Consider the following 14716-nt stretch of genomic DNA (forward strand, 5'->3'; position numbering starts at 1 on the left):
ATTATTAGATCATTTTGATGTGGATATAGGTGGGCACATATCCTGGTTTAGATAGGATTCAAATTAAAACAAAGCACACATTATGTTAAAGTAAACACACCAGAAGGTAAGATATGGGAGGCAAATTAAACATTGAAAGTCAAAGGAATTAGTTAATGATAGTCCTTCTTTCTCCCCCATCCTGCCAACTGTAGACAAACTACATGTGTCAAGTTAGACTAAATCACAAAAAACTCAACTTCCCTTCAAATTTTTTTTTACAAATAAAACTAAAAAATAACTACTTCAGGCTGATGCTAGTTTTTCTTTTTTTTTGGGGGGGGGGGGGGGGGGGGGGGGCGACGATGACGACGACGACTGTGCCTTTGCTGAAATTTTAATGTTCTATTTTATCACCATGGATCATAAAATATCACACTATAGATTCTGTTAATTTATTATTGTAAAACCCCACTATTTTAGATTAGGATTATCCCAATAAAGACAATGCAATCACTTGCAATGTGTAAACTATGCATTGTTATAATATAAATAACATTCTAGATTTTATCATCAAAGTCAAATCAATCTTAAAAGAGTGGCTGCTGAGTGGTATTTAGTGTTGACTACTTGAGTGGTGATATTTAGATACTGATGGAAAGGTTAGCTGATAAATTGATTAATGTGCTATTTTAACCAATACATTGATTAGATCCAACTGAAAATTAATTGATTATTATTGTGATAACTGAAAGAATCATACCAAAGTTATACAAACCAAAGGCACTTAGTATGGTTACAGTTTCGCTAGTTGTGCACAGGTATGCCTACTTCACTCAGTCTTTTATTATTATAAATTGGGATTTAAGGGTGGTGCCATAATAGCCTTAAAAAAATAATTTAACAGTGTCTCATAACCGGTATTCATGTTTAGTGTTTTTCAATTTCTTTTTTTCTTTTTTTGACTTAATTTATTTGTTAAAATGATTTGGGGATTAATAAATGGAGAAGTCAGTGGAAATGGAAATAACTATAATGGCAAACTTAAGATAAATCTATATATATAAATCTAATAATTCACAATTATTAGATCAAATCTGCCTTTTTATGTGCAATTTCTTTGCTTACTGTTTAAGCTTTTCTAATGAAAGCCAAACCTTACTAAGCATTACTTCCGGTGTGGTTGTCTCTCCCTCCTGCTGGTTTGACGCAGCTCGGAGAAGTCACCGCACCGCCCCTGCCGCTCCAGCTGTTCGCACCGCTGTCCGCCTGCTGTTCCCCCGCTGCTCGCCGCCTGCTCGCCGCCGCTGCTGCTGCTGCTGCTGCCTGCCCTCATTTCCAATGCAGCAGCGACCATGACAGGCATCGCCGCTGCTTCTTTCTTTTCCAACGCGTGCAGGTTCGGGGGCTGCGGACTTCACTTCGACTCTCTGGCCGAGCTAATCGTGCACATCGAGGACAACCACATCGGTGAGAGCTGATAAGTAATGAGCGCCTCAGCCTGCAATGGCCGGGGTTTGTGGTTAGCAGAAGTGGCTAAGTTAGCGAGCTAGCAAGTTACTTCCTGCGTCCTGACAACCCTGTTGCTAGGTGTGGTGGCTGTTGATGTTTCTATGTAGTTATTACAGTTCCTGTTCACTACCTGCGTTTCTGTATCAACGTTGTATCACTGTTTGGGCAGCTGCAACACCAGCAGAGCCGCGCTGAAACACCGACAGGTAAACCGTTTCTGTACGCTCTGCTGGGTCGCTCGTGCAACATTATTGCAGCGCAAGGCCCGCGCGCAGAGCTGTGCTGGAAGCGTCGCGAGTTAAGTTGCAGCCTGCACGAGCCAATGAAGATACACTGATTAGTGATCGGGTTATTTCATCAGCACGACAACAGATTTCATTAGTAGTAGTAATGAAGCAGGGTACTACTGCTTCCTTAATCCTAGTCACTTTCGTACATGTTTTATTTACCACGTTAAGGAGCGTTAAGCTTTCACCTGGATCAAACATTGATTAACATGATCATGCGACTCTCTAATGATTGAGTTTACGCTAGTCTATTTCATTTTTTACCTCGATGGCCTATCTTTGATGCATGCATTCATTTTTTTGGGTCTGTCAGGGTAGTTTTAAGATATGCACAATCTACCCACATGTATCTACATGTATATGCCTATAATACATTTTAAAATAAGTCTTAGTATTGGTCTGATATTACTTCTACTTAAAAAATTTACAGAAAAAAATTATTTTTATTATTAAATATGCTTCTTATTATTGCAGATTTGTATATCATAAGTATGGCAAACTTTATTACTTTATAATGCTGTGATTACGTTATCATTTACTATCTAATATAGAGATCCCATATTAATCTTTACCATATTTGGTGTATGTCAGCATTTATAGGTGGGGAAAAATATCAGGTACTGTATTGGTTGGTGAAAAGAAAATAGTAGTTTGTTAAGGCTTTGTTTTATTAGTCTGTCCAGTCAATGATGGTGGACACTTTTGGAACAGAGACTGTTTTGCTTACTATGATGATGTCTAGATTTGGACTCTGACCTTTCTTTATGACTAGCACTATAACAAGTGTGACATGGTCAAAAAAGTAATAACATTTTATTATATTTATATTTTATTGTATTTAAACCATTTCCAGTCCCACATCACTGTTGGTCTACAGTAATCTACACCAACCTGTCACATGCTAAACACTGCAATCAGCACTCACTAAATACTAGCAGCTCAAAGATGATGCCTCCCTGACTGCATGCCCACCACAATCAACAGCGCCACCTCTAGTTGATGTGGGGCAACACAATAACAAAAACTACCTGTATGTAGAGATTAGGAGTCATTATGGATGACACTATGGAAACATTTATATGCCTAATTTTTCTGATTGGAAAAATTTAAGACTTCTGTTTGAGTCATTTGTGTGGCAATTGATGGTCAATTCCAGTCAGTGCTGATTTAATCAGAGCACAACTAAACTCGTTAAGTGACATTAAAAGGAACGTATTCCTAGTGTGAAGAAAAGAGAACATTTGAATGAATTTATGAGCTTATAAGCAGTCTTAGTCACCTCTGCATATGTTGAAAAGTTATTTTTATTTACACAGTGATATGTAAAAAATAATGTTGTTAAGTTTATATCAGAGCTTCATCCAGGGATTTTGTATTTCATTTCCAAGTTATTGTCTACTTATTACTGTATTGTGTTACTACTATTCACTTTATTATAAAGTACATAAATAATCAAAACAGCAAATCGGTATATATAGAAACTTCTGTATCACTTTATTTATTTATTGTCTGTTTTGGTCCTCCATACTATATTACTATATCAGTGTATTTAATGAAGTCAGTCAGAAACATTATAAACATTAAGCATTATACAATATATTTTGCACATTTTTGCTAAAGCATTTATGTCTTTGAACTAACTCTGGTCTAGAAGGAAAGTACCCCTCCTCACAGTTTGACAGCCTTTGAGGTCCTACATCTGTTTCCCAATCTAATATTTCAGACTCTTATTATTGAAGCTGACAAGGCCCAGCTGTCTCAGTTGTTCTTGTTTGTTGCTTGACTGGCTTTAATATCCTCTGCCCTCTGATTGTGTGCTGTGCATGTGTCCGAGGTGTTAGCCTTAGAAAAAAATGCTTCCAAATGACTTATTGGGGAATAATGAGGCAATTAGTTGGCCCAGGGTGGAAAAACTTTGCTGCCCCCCTCCTTTGTCCACTGGCCTGTGCCCACTCTGAGGAGTGCGAAATCTTGCACGTTGTGCCAAGTGCCTGTGAAGCATAATTACAGAGAGAGTGCTTGATTTGGCCTGTCTTCCTCCTCATCTGGTGGCCTGCTGCTTAAAGCACATTCTCCTTTATAATTAGGCGCCTGGAAAACAAGCACACATTCTTGTCCCTGTTTTTCCCCAGTCTTCCTGCTTGTCAGGTCTCTGAACAAGGGGTGGCGCTGCTCTGCTGTGGGTTCAGGGAGCTGGCCTGTACAATAAGAGATAACAGTGGATACTACAAACGAAAACTCACTTTCTTGATATTAACACAGCTTACTAGTTACCAGCTAAAAGGACCTTGTGTTAATAAATGAAAACACTTAAAATGAAATGAGAATTAGTCAGTTATTGAGAGAAATAACTGTAATGTAAAGGATACTTCTCATACACAAGTATACTGTAGTCTGTCACACAGTACAATGTAAATTGTCCCAAGATCTGTGATAAGATTTCAATATAAAATACATATTTACATAGACATCAAGGTGTTGGATGAGTTATATTTTTCCTGAGAGTGAGGATTGGAACTTTGAAAAATTGAATTATAATAAAATTCAAATTTAAAATAGTTTCCAGTCAACATAATTTATTATTTAAAACTCATAATTTATCAGCTATTGTTTCCCCCACTATGACAGCAGATTGAAGTAATATGAGTGTTGGGTGATCCACTTAGACCTTTGTCAGCAAGTTCAGCTAACTTTAAGAGAACAGAAGCTAATGAGCCAAAGAAGACACCAGCAACTGCACACTCTGAGCTACTGAAATGTTTACTTTGTCACCGAGTGACCAGGCCACTGTAGTCCAGAAGCAAACAGTGACTATCTTATTTAGACCTGTGAGTATACTGTAGGTATACCGCTGTGGCCAGGCACACTGATGGCCTGAAGTGTCCCAGCTTGGTAACAATGTGTCTGTTTGTTGCCAGTCCTCACTAAACGCTCATTTAGAAGATTTTGGTATGCACCCCCAAGATCTGTGTGGAAGTAATAAATTTGGGAAGCAGTAACTAGTTTCCTGATCTGTGCACCTGGTGGACCTCATTACATTTCCCCATTCCCTGACACCAGTGCTCCTGTTCCTGTGCGACGACTGGAACATGAGGAGCTGGTGTACTCAATAAAACATTTTGTATAGGAGATAATGTACAGCCTGTGTTGACATGAAACAACATGGGTGTGTAGTCTGATGCAGAACAAATGGGATATTTGTTGCTGAAATGTGTTACTTTCCTTGTTCAATGCTTATGCTATTGTCCCATGTCAAATGCTGCTGATTGAAGGGGTTCTCCTTTACTACAGCTACATATATTAGTCTGTAAAAGTTAAATTAAACCTAACGTTTTTCATTTATTAGTTATTTTTCATGTTTCTATTTTTATGTAGTTTTTCAAATGAATTCTTCATTTAAAAGCCATAGGCCATAGCCATGTAAATAAGTGTAATCCCAACAGCTGATATTCCACCCAATTTAAATAATGGATTTAAGCCAAGTTGGTGTTGCTAGGTTTTCCAGCCTTCCAAAAAACTATGTTAGAGAACAGTCAGATTTAAAGATGGTAAATACTGGCTAACTGTATAAAAGCACTGGTATTTATGTTGAAAATGCATATTTGGCTGAAATTAGTAGATGAATCAGCAACTATTTTAATAATCAGCTAATCGTGTCAGTCATTTTTTATGCAAAAAGGCCAAACATTCACATTCACATACTTTCTACATAAATACAAAACTCACAACTCTGGACATTTTGTACATAAAACAGTTAATCAAAAATTAATATGATTGTTAGTTGCAACTCTAATGCATATGCAATGGGCAGCAATTAATGAGTGTATTTTTGTATGTGTCCTCTTGTGTTTATCTCTGCATTTTATAAATGTGTCTTTGTGGATGTGTATATGAATTAGTGCATGTGTATGTTTTCAAGACGAACGTATTTACAATAGATCATTTTAACCGCCCCATGTTTTTTCAGTAACCTGCAAAGGCAGCTTACACATGGAGCTTGACTCCGTTTCATTTCCTCCTTAGAGGTCACATCGTAATAAATTACCTGTGCCACCACTCCTGGTAATGTCCCCTGCTGCTCAGAGCCACCATAAACATGTCACCATAATGCTCACCACTCTGCTCTACCCCACAGTGCATTTGGCCATGAGGGTGGATGGGTGAGCCAGACGCTGGTGGAAATGAGAGAGGGAGCTGTGTGTCTGGTGTGTGTGTGTGACAGAGAGAGAGGGTCGTGGAGGGCGTTATGAGGGGGCAGCAGGCGTCACTTCCCCTGTTGCCTTAGGAAGGTTTGTTGTGTGAGCGTCCCTCGGTTTCCTGTTTAAGGCCGTCATAGGGACCCTAATGAGAACATGTTATTGCATCATGTTTTCTGTGCTGAGACACTGCAGCCACTGACTCATTCAGTATATGCTCCCATTCACATGCATTCACACATGGATGCTAACCAACTAGCTTAACTAGCTTAGTCAGTACTTCATATAAGGAGCTTCGTTGCAAAGACCTTAACCTTAAGAAACACATTTAAAAAATCTAATGCAAAACTCTTGATGGAAACTTCATGCATTTTTAAGACTGGGTGTAGTTTCACTAACTGTTTTTAATTACTTCAACAGATTTTTTGAGATCTGCAACAAACGCAGCAGCTTTTTTACATTTTATTCTCTGCTTGTTGAGAGCTGCAATTAACAGAAAATTAAATTTTCTGAAAATGGAAACCTTGTAAGATCGAAAAAGCTGACTATACTTCAGTGAAGTATAGTCAGAGTACATACCATGTATGTCAGCAATCCCTGGGGTTTATAGGAAGTGATTGTTTGCCACTGGAATTGGAGATGGTGAATAAAAAGCCTTTTTCGTTTCTCAGAAGGCCTCTAATAGTCGGCCACCAAGGTGGACCACCTGTGTAGTTTGATTAGAGGGGTTCCCATCTCTACTAAAGGCGCCTTCATCCTGGTCCTTGACTGCTGGTGGCCCCAGAAGAATAGCAGAGGTTGCAGTGAACTGGCCCCTGCAGGCCTCCTGCTCCCCAGTCCCCACCTGAGGTGTGTGTGATTTACAGTGTGTGGGAACAGACTGATCCACTGCTGTTTGAGCGGTCCTGGAGGCTCATTAGGGATCTTAGGAAGGATTTCTGGTGCACTCACGCACACACATACCAACACACAGAGCTCAGAATAGTCTCTGCACTGCCTACTGGCAGGGGAATAGTGCCATTATGAATGTGTCTTTCCTACTCTGTATTTCCATGACTTTTGCTGGAGAGTGGAGAGAGGTGTGCTGTCCCTCTCACTGGGGATAGATCCACTGTTAATGAAACACTTGCTTACGACTGAGGCCTTGAGAAAAACCTCTTGAGCCTTAGACGCTGAGGTTTGAGCTATTCTACCTGCCAATACCATAAAACTCTGCCACTATTTTATCGTCAACCGAGTGGCTTGGCCTTAACCATGGAGTGGATGATGCTAAGGGTGTCTTTTGACACCCTAAGTGGGGCTGACATTGGTTTGTTGACTTAGATTTCGGTTAGACCTCTAAAATGTGTGCTTTCTCATGTACACTTAAATGTGGTTTGTGTTTGAGTTTATCTGGTCAACATCACCTTTCACCTTCTTCATGACATTATTAAGCTGGTAGCTGACACTGTTAAAATACAGCGTGCAGCCTGTGCTGTGTGTTTTCCTTTAGGCATGGTTATGTGTGCACATGTGTATCTCTGCATTTTGAATTTATGTGCCACATTGGTGTCTTTCAAACAGTTTTTGTCCATCTTCCACTTGACATAAATTTGTTATTATGGCTACCAGATGACACCCAAATTCCTCTGTGGGTGGGGCCATATATTCAAACACACCAACAAATATCCAACTTTTATTCAATGTCTTAGCTGGAACTGAGCATTTGAAGTTATGGTGTGAGTACCACCTTTTTGGTACCTTAAGTATTATATGCCGACTTCGCTATGCAAGAGCTATAATACAGTCTAAATAAAGTAAAAATTTCTGATGCAACTCATAAGAATATCAACAAGCATTATGTATGAACATATTTCAGCTGGCACTCAAGAGGTATTGATATTCTGTACCCAGACCTATCGTTGTCCCTGCAGATATAAGTATTTGATATAAGGTTTCTATCCCCATTACAGTGAAAAAAGTCTAAGAAAATCTAATCAGTTCTTCTTTAGTAAAGGGTCTTTCTGTCCAGCATGAAATTTAATGGAAATCTGTTTTTAGTTTTTATGTTCCAAACAAATAAACAGGAGTGAAAGCCCAAAAGCTGTGGAAGTAATAATAGAGTATGACTCAAAGTTTTATTACAGCCTGACAAAGGTGTTGCTTACCCCTTTAACCAAGAAAACTTTAATTACACTATTTCCATATGTTTTATATAATTGCCAGTCATTTTTAAATTAAATCAAGTAGAACTGGGCTGTTTCTTTACTCACTGAATATACAGACTTCGTTAAAGCTATCCCATAGTCATTGTGCTATAAAAAAGCATAATTTAGATTAATTTTAATGTCACAAATAGCTTTAGTCATAAGTGTTTATGTGTGTAAATGGGTGTGTGGATGGAAACAAAGCGATAGTTTTTAACCACTTGGGGGTAGAAGTCTTTCACAGCTCTGTCAGAGGCAGACAGGGAGGCTCAGCTGGTAAGTGGTAGACACTGTTGTTTTATGGGGCATCTCTCTTCTCCCACATGGACGGCAGTGGGAAGAGTGTTTGAAGTCAGGCCCACTTCACCTCAGGGTGTGGGGATTGGCTATTGTTGTACATTTAGCACCGCTGAGCAAGATGAATGTCTGGAGCACAGCATGGGAAAACACAGTATGTGTCAAGTGTGGTCATGTATGAGCAATGTGGTGTCTGCAGAGCGGCTTTTCAAAAAGAGCAATGGAAATTGAAAAGAGAGGGCACTTGAGATGTTACTTTCTTGCTGTGTATTTTAAATATAAGTAACAGTGTAGCACTATCAGGCTTCAGAAAGATGAGACTCAGTTCCTGGAGGTCTAGGAAATAAATCAAGAAACAAGTATCAGACTAAAAAAAATCATGGAGCTTCTCCAGCCTCACTTTACTCAGTAGTGACTGTAGTCTAGACAGTGGCACATGACATCATGTTTAAACAAATTGTACTGCAGATTGCGCAATATCCTGCGTTTTGATTACTTTCACTGAATAGTTTTTTATTGGCCTTTATTCATGTAGTCAGCTGAGCATTCATGCTGTTTGACAGCACAACATCTCACATTCATCTGATGCAGGAGATTCAATTATTTAAATGTAAAGGGCCTTGTGGAGTATCGCACGTGCTACGTTTCATCCTCTAAATAGCAAAGACTCCAGTACAAGTAGAACTGGCCATTACAAATTGGCAACAAAACATAAAACTGCAAAAATAAAGACAAACACACTGCTATTCCCATCACCTTATACGACATTTGTTTTTTTTGTAAATCTACTGAATTATGCCACTGTTTAGTGGTTCATTATGTGCCTAATTCTTCCACTCTCTATCTCTCTCGCCTGCTCAGATACAGACCCCCGACTTCTGGAGAAGCAGGAGCAGCAGCAGCCGACATATGTTGCCCTCAGCTACATCAACAGGTAAAGAAAACAACAGCTGGATTTTCACTTATGTAGTAAGTCGATTTACTCAATTATGAGTAAATTGACTTTATAAATTTACTAAAATCTAACATAATTATGACATTAATGTTATAAGTCCTTGGCCCCGTAAAGATTTATCTACAAAAGTGCTCTACATCAGTGAGTATTACTACTGTGTCCCATGTAGCGCTCCTATGAGGTTTTACCAGCAGATTCAGATGTCATCTGGTGGATTGCTTAGATGAATTGCCTCAGTATTTGGTGGCCGGGTTTTTTTATTGCACTGGGTTCATCCCAGTCGTCTTTGATATAGTGCTTGAATAGTGGTTTTTAAAAGCCTTATGCAACAAACCAGTGTACTAGAAGGTCTGCCACTGTCTCCCTGCCTTCACAAACACATCTTGATGTGGTTATCACTTAATTTGTTAATTCCACTTTAGCTGTAACAATGTCTATGTTAACATTTCATTTTTATGATACACATTTACCAAAGACTTTACTATCCATCATAAACCCTGGTGGAAGTTTTTTTTTTGATGGGAACGGAGCCAATGATACTTTTTCCGAGCATGTGTTCTGCAGTAGCAAACCTTTAATGCCGGTGCTTTCTAAACATCAGGGCAGGCCACTGAATGAGGTGACCCTCTTTTCATGAAAAAGATTGCAAACCCTGACCAGTCTTATATCCCACAATGCTAGGTTCATGACAGATGCTGCACGGCGAGAACATGATGCCCTGAAGAAGAAGGTGCAGCCCAAGCTGTCTCTTTCTCTGACAGGCAATCTGTCTCGCAGCAGTGTTTCCACACCCCCTCGCCATACCAGTGGAAACCTCACCCCTCCAGTCACCCCACCCATCACCCCTTCCTCTTCCTTCCGCAGCAGTACGCCTACAGGTAACCGTCCTGAACACACTCACCTCTAGTCAGATGTCTGGAATTTAATTGCAGTGGAATACACACTGAACAGGTGGCAGCAGAATGGTGCAGCAGTAAAGAGATTGACTTTCCATCCTGGAGGTCCATTTTCAAGGCACCATGATGGCGAACATCCACTCAGCTGGAGACCATCTGAATCTCTGCCAGCTTACAAAGTGCTCTGACCTTGTTATAGTATGGAGATGGGTACGGAAAGAGTGATTGTCCATTTCAGGGATCAAATAAAAAAGTTAAAAAAATAACAAGGTTGCTCCCCTTGTCAGATCATAAGGAAAGAAGTGGGTGGTTCACTCACTGTGGTAGGTGAAGATAAAAGCACAGTTTTTAGCTGTAATTACTGTCAATACATTGGCAGGAAGCACGTGATGTCATCCCTTTATTCATTTTTCAAATCATAATATATGCAGTGCATTTCCAGATGTAATGGCTTAACATCCTTGTATTTCACTAACTGAAACTGAAATCATGTTCGGGTATTGCTTCATCCCACCTGCTGATCCTTACATGGCTTTGTGTGACATTTTACTGTTAAATTCTCGGCAACATTTAACAGTAAAATGTTAAATATTGTCCATCACCTGCAGATGAATGCTGGCCTTGAGAAAACATCTTTATAACACAGCTCCCGTTCAAGCTACAGAGGGCTCAGGGACAACTCTCACAGTCGAGCTAATTTGTCTAATTCACTCCAGTGTACATTACATAACATGTTTTCCCATGTACTCATGTCCTTGTTTTGTAAAAGTATGCCGTTTTCTGGCATAACATCTTCAATTAATTGATAAAAACAATTGCAGCTCACTGACCCCAAGACCTCAATGAATAGCGTAAATTCTTTCCCACAATTGGCATGTTTCAGTCTTTACAAAAACGTGGGCACTGTAACACATGCAGTATAGAGATTATGGGAACACTGCCCCAAAACATGCTGAGAAAGGTCCATGCTTTTGAGCCTGAAGGCTCAAAGGCCAGAGATGAGTCACAAAGAGTGAATAAATCAGAGCTTCTTGGAGACCAGTGTGTATGATCCCATGTCTGGTATTGATGCCCTAAGTCATTTACTACTTGACTTTCTGTCTTTCACCCACCCACAGGTAGTGAGTGTGATGAAGAGGAGGTAGACTTTGAGGAGTCTGACAGTGATGAGTCATGGACCACAGAGAGCGCCATCAGCTCTGAGTCCATCCTCAGTTCCATGTGCATGAACGGAGGAGATGAGAAGCCTTTTGCCTGCCCTGTCCCAGGCTGTAAAAAGAGATACAAGGTAAGTTTAATCTCCTCCTGGAATACATACTATAGCTTAAACATAAATTAACAGTGTGAAATATTTTTACTATGCAAAGAGAGGACCTAAGTTATTTGTGTTGTACAAAGTGTGATATAGTACGTGATTATTTTGCTCACATAACGTCAAAATGGATTCCCTGCTGTTGATAATGGAAAATCGGCTCTTAGCTGAGCAGTTCAAGAACATACATACATACATTTAGTCCACTTCAGTGATGTGGAGTTTTACAGGATTTTCCATTCACATCTGGTGTGGCGGTTGGAATAAATTATGTGCAGCCTGAGAAAATTGCATTGCTGACGTGAATGACAGGGTTATGGGTGATGACTTAGTCTGAGGCAGCAGGCAGCGATAGGAATCTGTTCAGGGGCAGAACAAGATAGGGTTTTAACAAGAAAACATTTTATTTCTCCTCTCTACAGTCTTTTGGACAGGATTGGTGACTTCTTTTCTTTTTTTTTTGTCCAAAAGTGATATATAATGATATTGCAGACAATAATATTCTTCCAAGTTTGGCAAAATTTTGGGGAAGGCCCTTTCTGTCTAATCATGACAGTACACAAAGCCAGGTGTATATGTAAAAGGTTTTCTGAGTGTGGTCTGGAGGAACTTGACTCTCCTGTACATAAACCTCACTTTTTTTTTCTTTAAGTTATTTTTTGGCCATTTTATGCCTTTATTCAATAGAACCAGAAGAGACAGACAGGAAATTCAGCAAATGTGCCGGCTGGCCGGGAGTCAAACCAGGGCCTTAATGCTCAGGGCATATGAGCCCCTGTGATTTGTACCTTAATCATTCGGCTTTCAGGTCAACCGCATAACCCTTATCTTAACCTCATCCAACACCTTTGGAAGACTCAAAACGCAAGCTGAGACCCCAACCTTAGCACCTAACATCAGTACCTGACTTCAGTAAAATGGGAGCAAATCCCTACAGGTTTGTGGAAATCATTCCCAGAAATGTGGAGGCTGATACAGCAGCATATTAACACTCATTGTTTTGTAATGAGATATCCATCAGTAACATACACATGTTATTTTTGAGAACCATACTTTTGGCCATGTAGTGCAGTTGCGCCAAGCTCAGCCAATGCTAGTTTTGTTACTGTCAACATACTCATGCTCAGTGATTTTGGCTGAAACGTGTCCAAACATGATGCCGCAAAGTTTCATTTTCCTTGCTTGATTACAGAATGTGAATGGGATCAAGTATCATGCCAAGAACGGCCATCGAACCCAGATAAGGGTGCGCAAACCCTTCAAGTGCCGGTGTGGGAAGAGCTACAAAACATCTCAGGGTCTCCGCCACCACACCATTAACTTCCACCCACCCATCTCTACTGACATCATCCGTAAGATGCAGCAGTAGAGACTGAGTGAGTGACCAGCACTATCCTTCAGGCCACCTCCCAATCATCTGAACACCATCATCACCAGCAATGGCTGTTTCTCTCTCCACCTCAAACCCCTCCCCCTTCTCTTTCACTCTCTCTTACCCCACTTTGCTATGACACTATTTTTGATTGCATGGTATAAATGTATTATTATTCATCTTTAATTTTTATTCAGAATATTGAATCTTTATGTAGTTCACAGTTTTGTATTTTGCACATTTAAGCTATCATTTATCCAGCTGAGTTTATTTCTTTGATAATATGGTGCTTGTTGATGATGAGGGCTTGTAGCCTACAGAGCGGCCACACCAAGTCACGAGTAGCCTTGCATGTACAGTAGGCCATCCTGCTTTAAAGGCAGTGTGCAGTCAGTAGAAACTAAGGAAAGATTTCGATGTGTTTGTTGAGAAACGGGGGCACCATTTCCTTTTCTCTGTCTCACATGAGCCAAAAAAATGTGACAGAGGCAAATGACAACAATCAGAATGTGTGGTATATAACATGAGAAATCCAACCTGAAAACTTTTGTACATGTTTCATTCTCTATCAGGTTTGATGTTAATAATCAGCTGTTGGATTTTGTTACTTTCCTTTCATATCACAAGTATTACACACCCTTTTTTTCATCTGCAAACACTTGTGTGAGCACCAAAGGATGATCTCAGGTGACGTTTGAAAGCATTTCAGCACCACAATCCTGCCCAAGTGTTCTGATCGTATTTATGGTGTTCAATGGGGATCATGGGAACTCTTTGTTCCCAGTGTTCCTAATCACTTTCCTAAAAGACATAAGCAGTTGTCCTTGCTATTTAAAGGTGAGGGATTGAAGCACTTTTTGTAACAAGTTGCCAACAAATTAGCATTTTTTTTTTTTTGCCAATATCTCGTTTCTGGTATATGTTCAGTAGCTACCGAAACGAGGCAAAAGGCCTTCAGAGCAGATGTGCAAGTTCTACATTGCTCCAAGGGAAGATGTACACCAAACCTCCAGTGTTTCCAGTATTGAGATTTCTGTATGTACAGTAGTTGCCTTGAATTGTGAACCATTCCAATCAGTACAAATCTTTTATATGGCTTCATTTTGACAGTTCAGACAATTTAAGCTGAATGCACACAGCTCAGTCCAGACTGTTTGCTGTTCACCGACTCTAATGAAACCACGTTGATTGTCCGTGTCATGGATGGGAGAAAAAAAAGAGCGCCAGCATTAGTTATGTATTTTAGCACATTTACATTCTCACAGTCCTGCTGTTCGGCTGTGAGAGAAACACACGTGGCTCCTACTTTGTGCCATAATAATAATGTCAGTCATCCCTTAAATAATGAACTGCAGATCATAAGATGCCACAGGATTTATCAACAATGAGCCATTAGGTAACATCTCCACTGCATGGATGTTAGTGTAAAGGAACTATTGTGACAGTATTGTACTGCCAGTATGGAGGAAAGTCTTTGATATAGTGTACAGTGAATGTATTGTCATGTGTTAAGTGCATTAAATTATATTTTCATATGTTTCTGGAGTTAGAAAAAAACCCAATGGTATAATGTGTATGAAAAGGCAAAACCAGAGGTCGCTTGGAGAAAAACTAATGGTGATGTACTGTATTTCTTCAAAAAGCTGCTTCATGTAAACTTTTGTTACGTTTAGAATAAAAGTTCCTCTAATGTGTGCCTAAAAATTCATGTCATTTATTGCGTT

The 14716-nt window shown here is 39.7% G+C and overlaps 1 protein-coding gene across 1 annotated transcript; it reads left to right on the forward strand.

The window, feature by feature from the left end:
- The first annotated feature begins 1211 nt into the window (after nucleotides 1-1211).
- Nucleotides 1212-14696, forward strand: jazf1b (JAZF zinc finger 1b). Its single transcript, XM_023403065.2, has 5 exons — nucleotides 1212-1449; nucleotides 9319-9391; nucleotides 10094-10290; nucleotides 11427-11596; nucleotides 12813-14696. Exons 1-5 carry the CDS (start codon nucleotides 1335-1337, stop codon nucleotides 12987-12989), a joined length of 732 nt encoding a protein of 243 aa, XP_023258833.1. The 5' UTR covers nucleotides 1212-1334; the 3' UTR covers nucleotides 12990-14696.
- The last annotated feature ends 20 nt before the right edge of the window (nucleotides 14697-14716 follow it).

Source organism: Seriola lalandi, unplaced genomic scaffold (assembly GCF_002814215.2).
Source record: "Seriola lalandi dorsalis isolate HSWRI2012SDOR001 ecotype SW California unplaced genomic scaffold, Sedor1 jcf7180002054062, whole genome shotgun sequence".
NCBI lineage: Eukaryota > Metazoa > Chordata > Actinopteri > Carangiformes > Carangidae > Seriola > Seriola lalandi.

Bases quoted from the DNA above. Each gene is read 5' to 3' on its own strand.
- jazf1b (XM_023403065.2), top strand. From the start codon at position 1,335: ATGACAGGCATCGCCGCTGCTTCTTTCTTTTCCAACGCGTGCAGGTTC. The intron at 1,450-9,318 runs GTGAGAGCTGAT...TCGCCTGCTCAG, and splicing joins CATCGAGGACAACCACATCG to ATACAGACCCCCGACTTCTG. The intron at 11,597-12,812 runs GTAAGTTTAATC...GCTTGATTACAG, and splicing joins GCTGTAAAAAGAGATACAAG to AATGTGAATGGGATCAAGTA.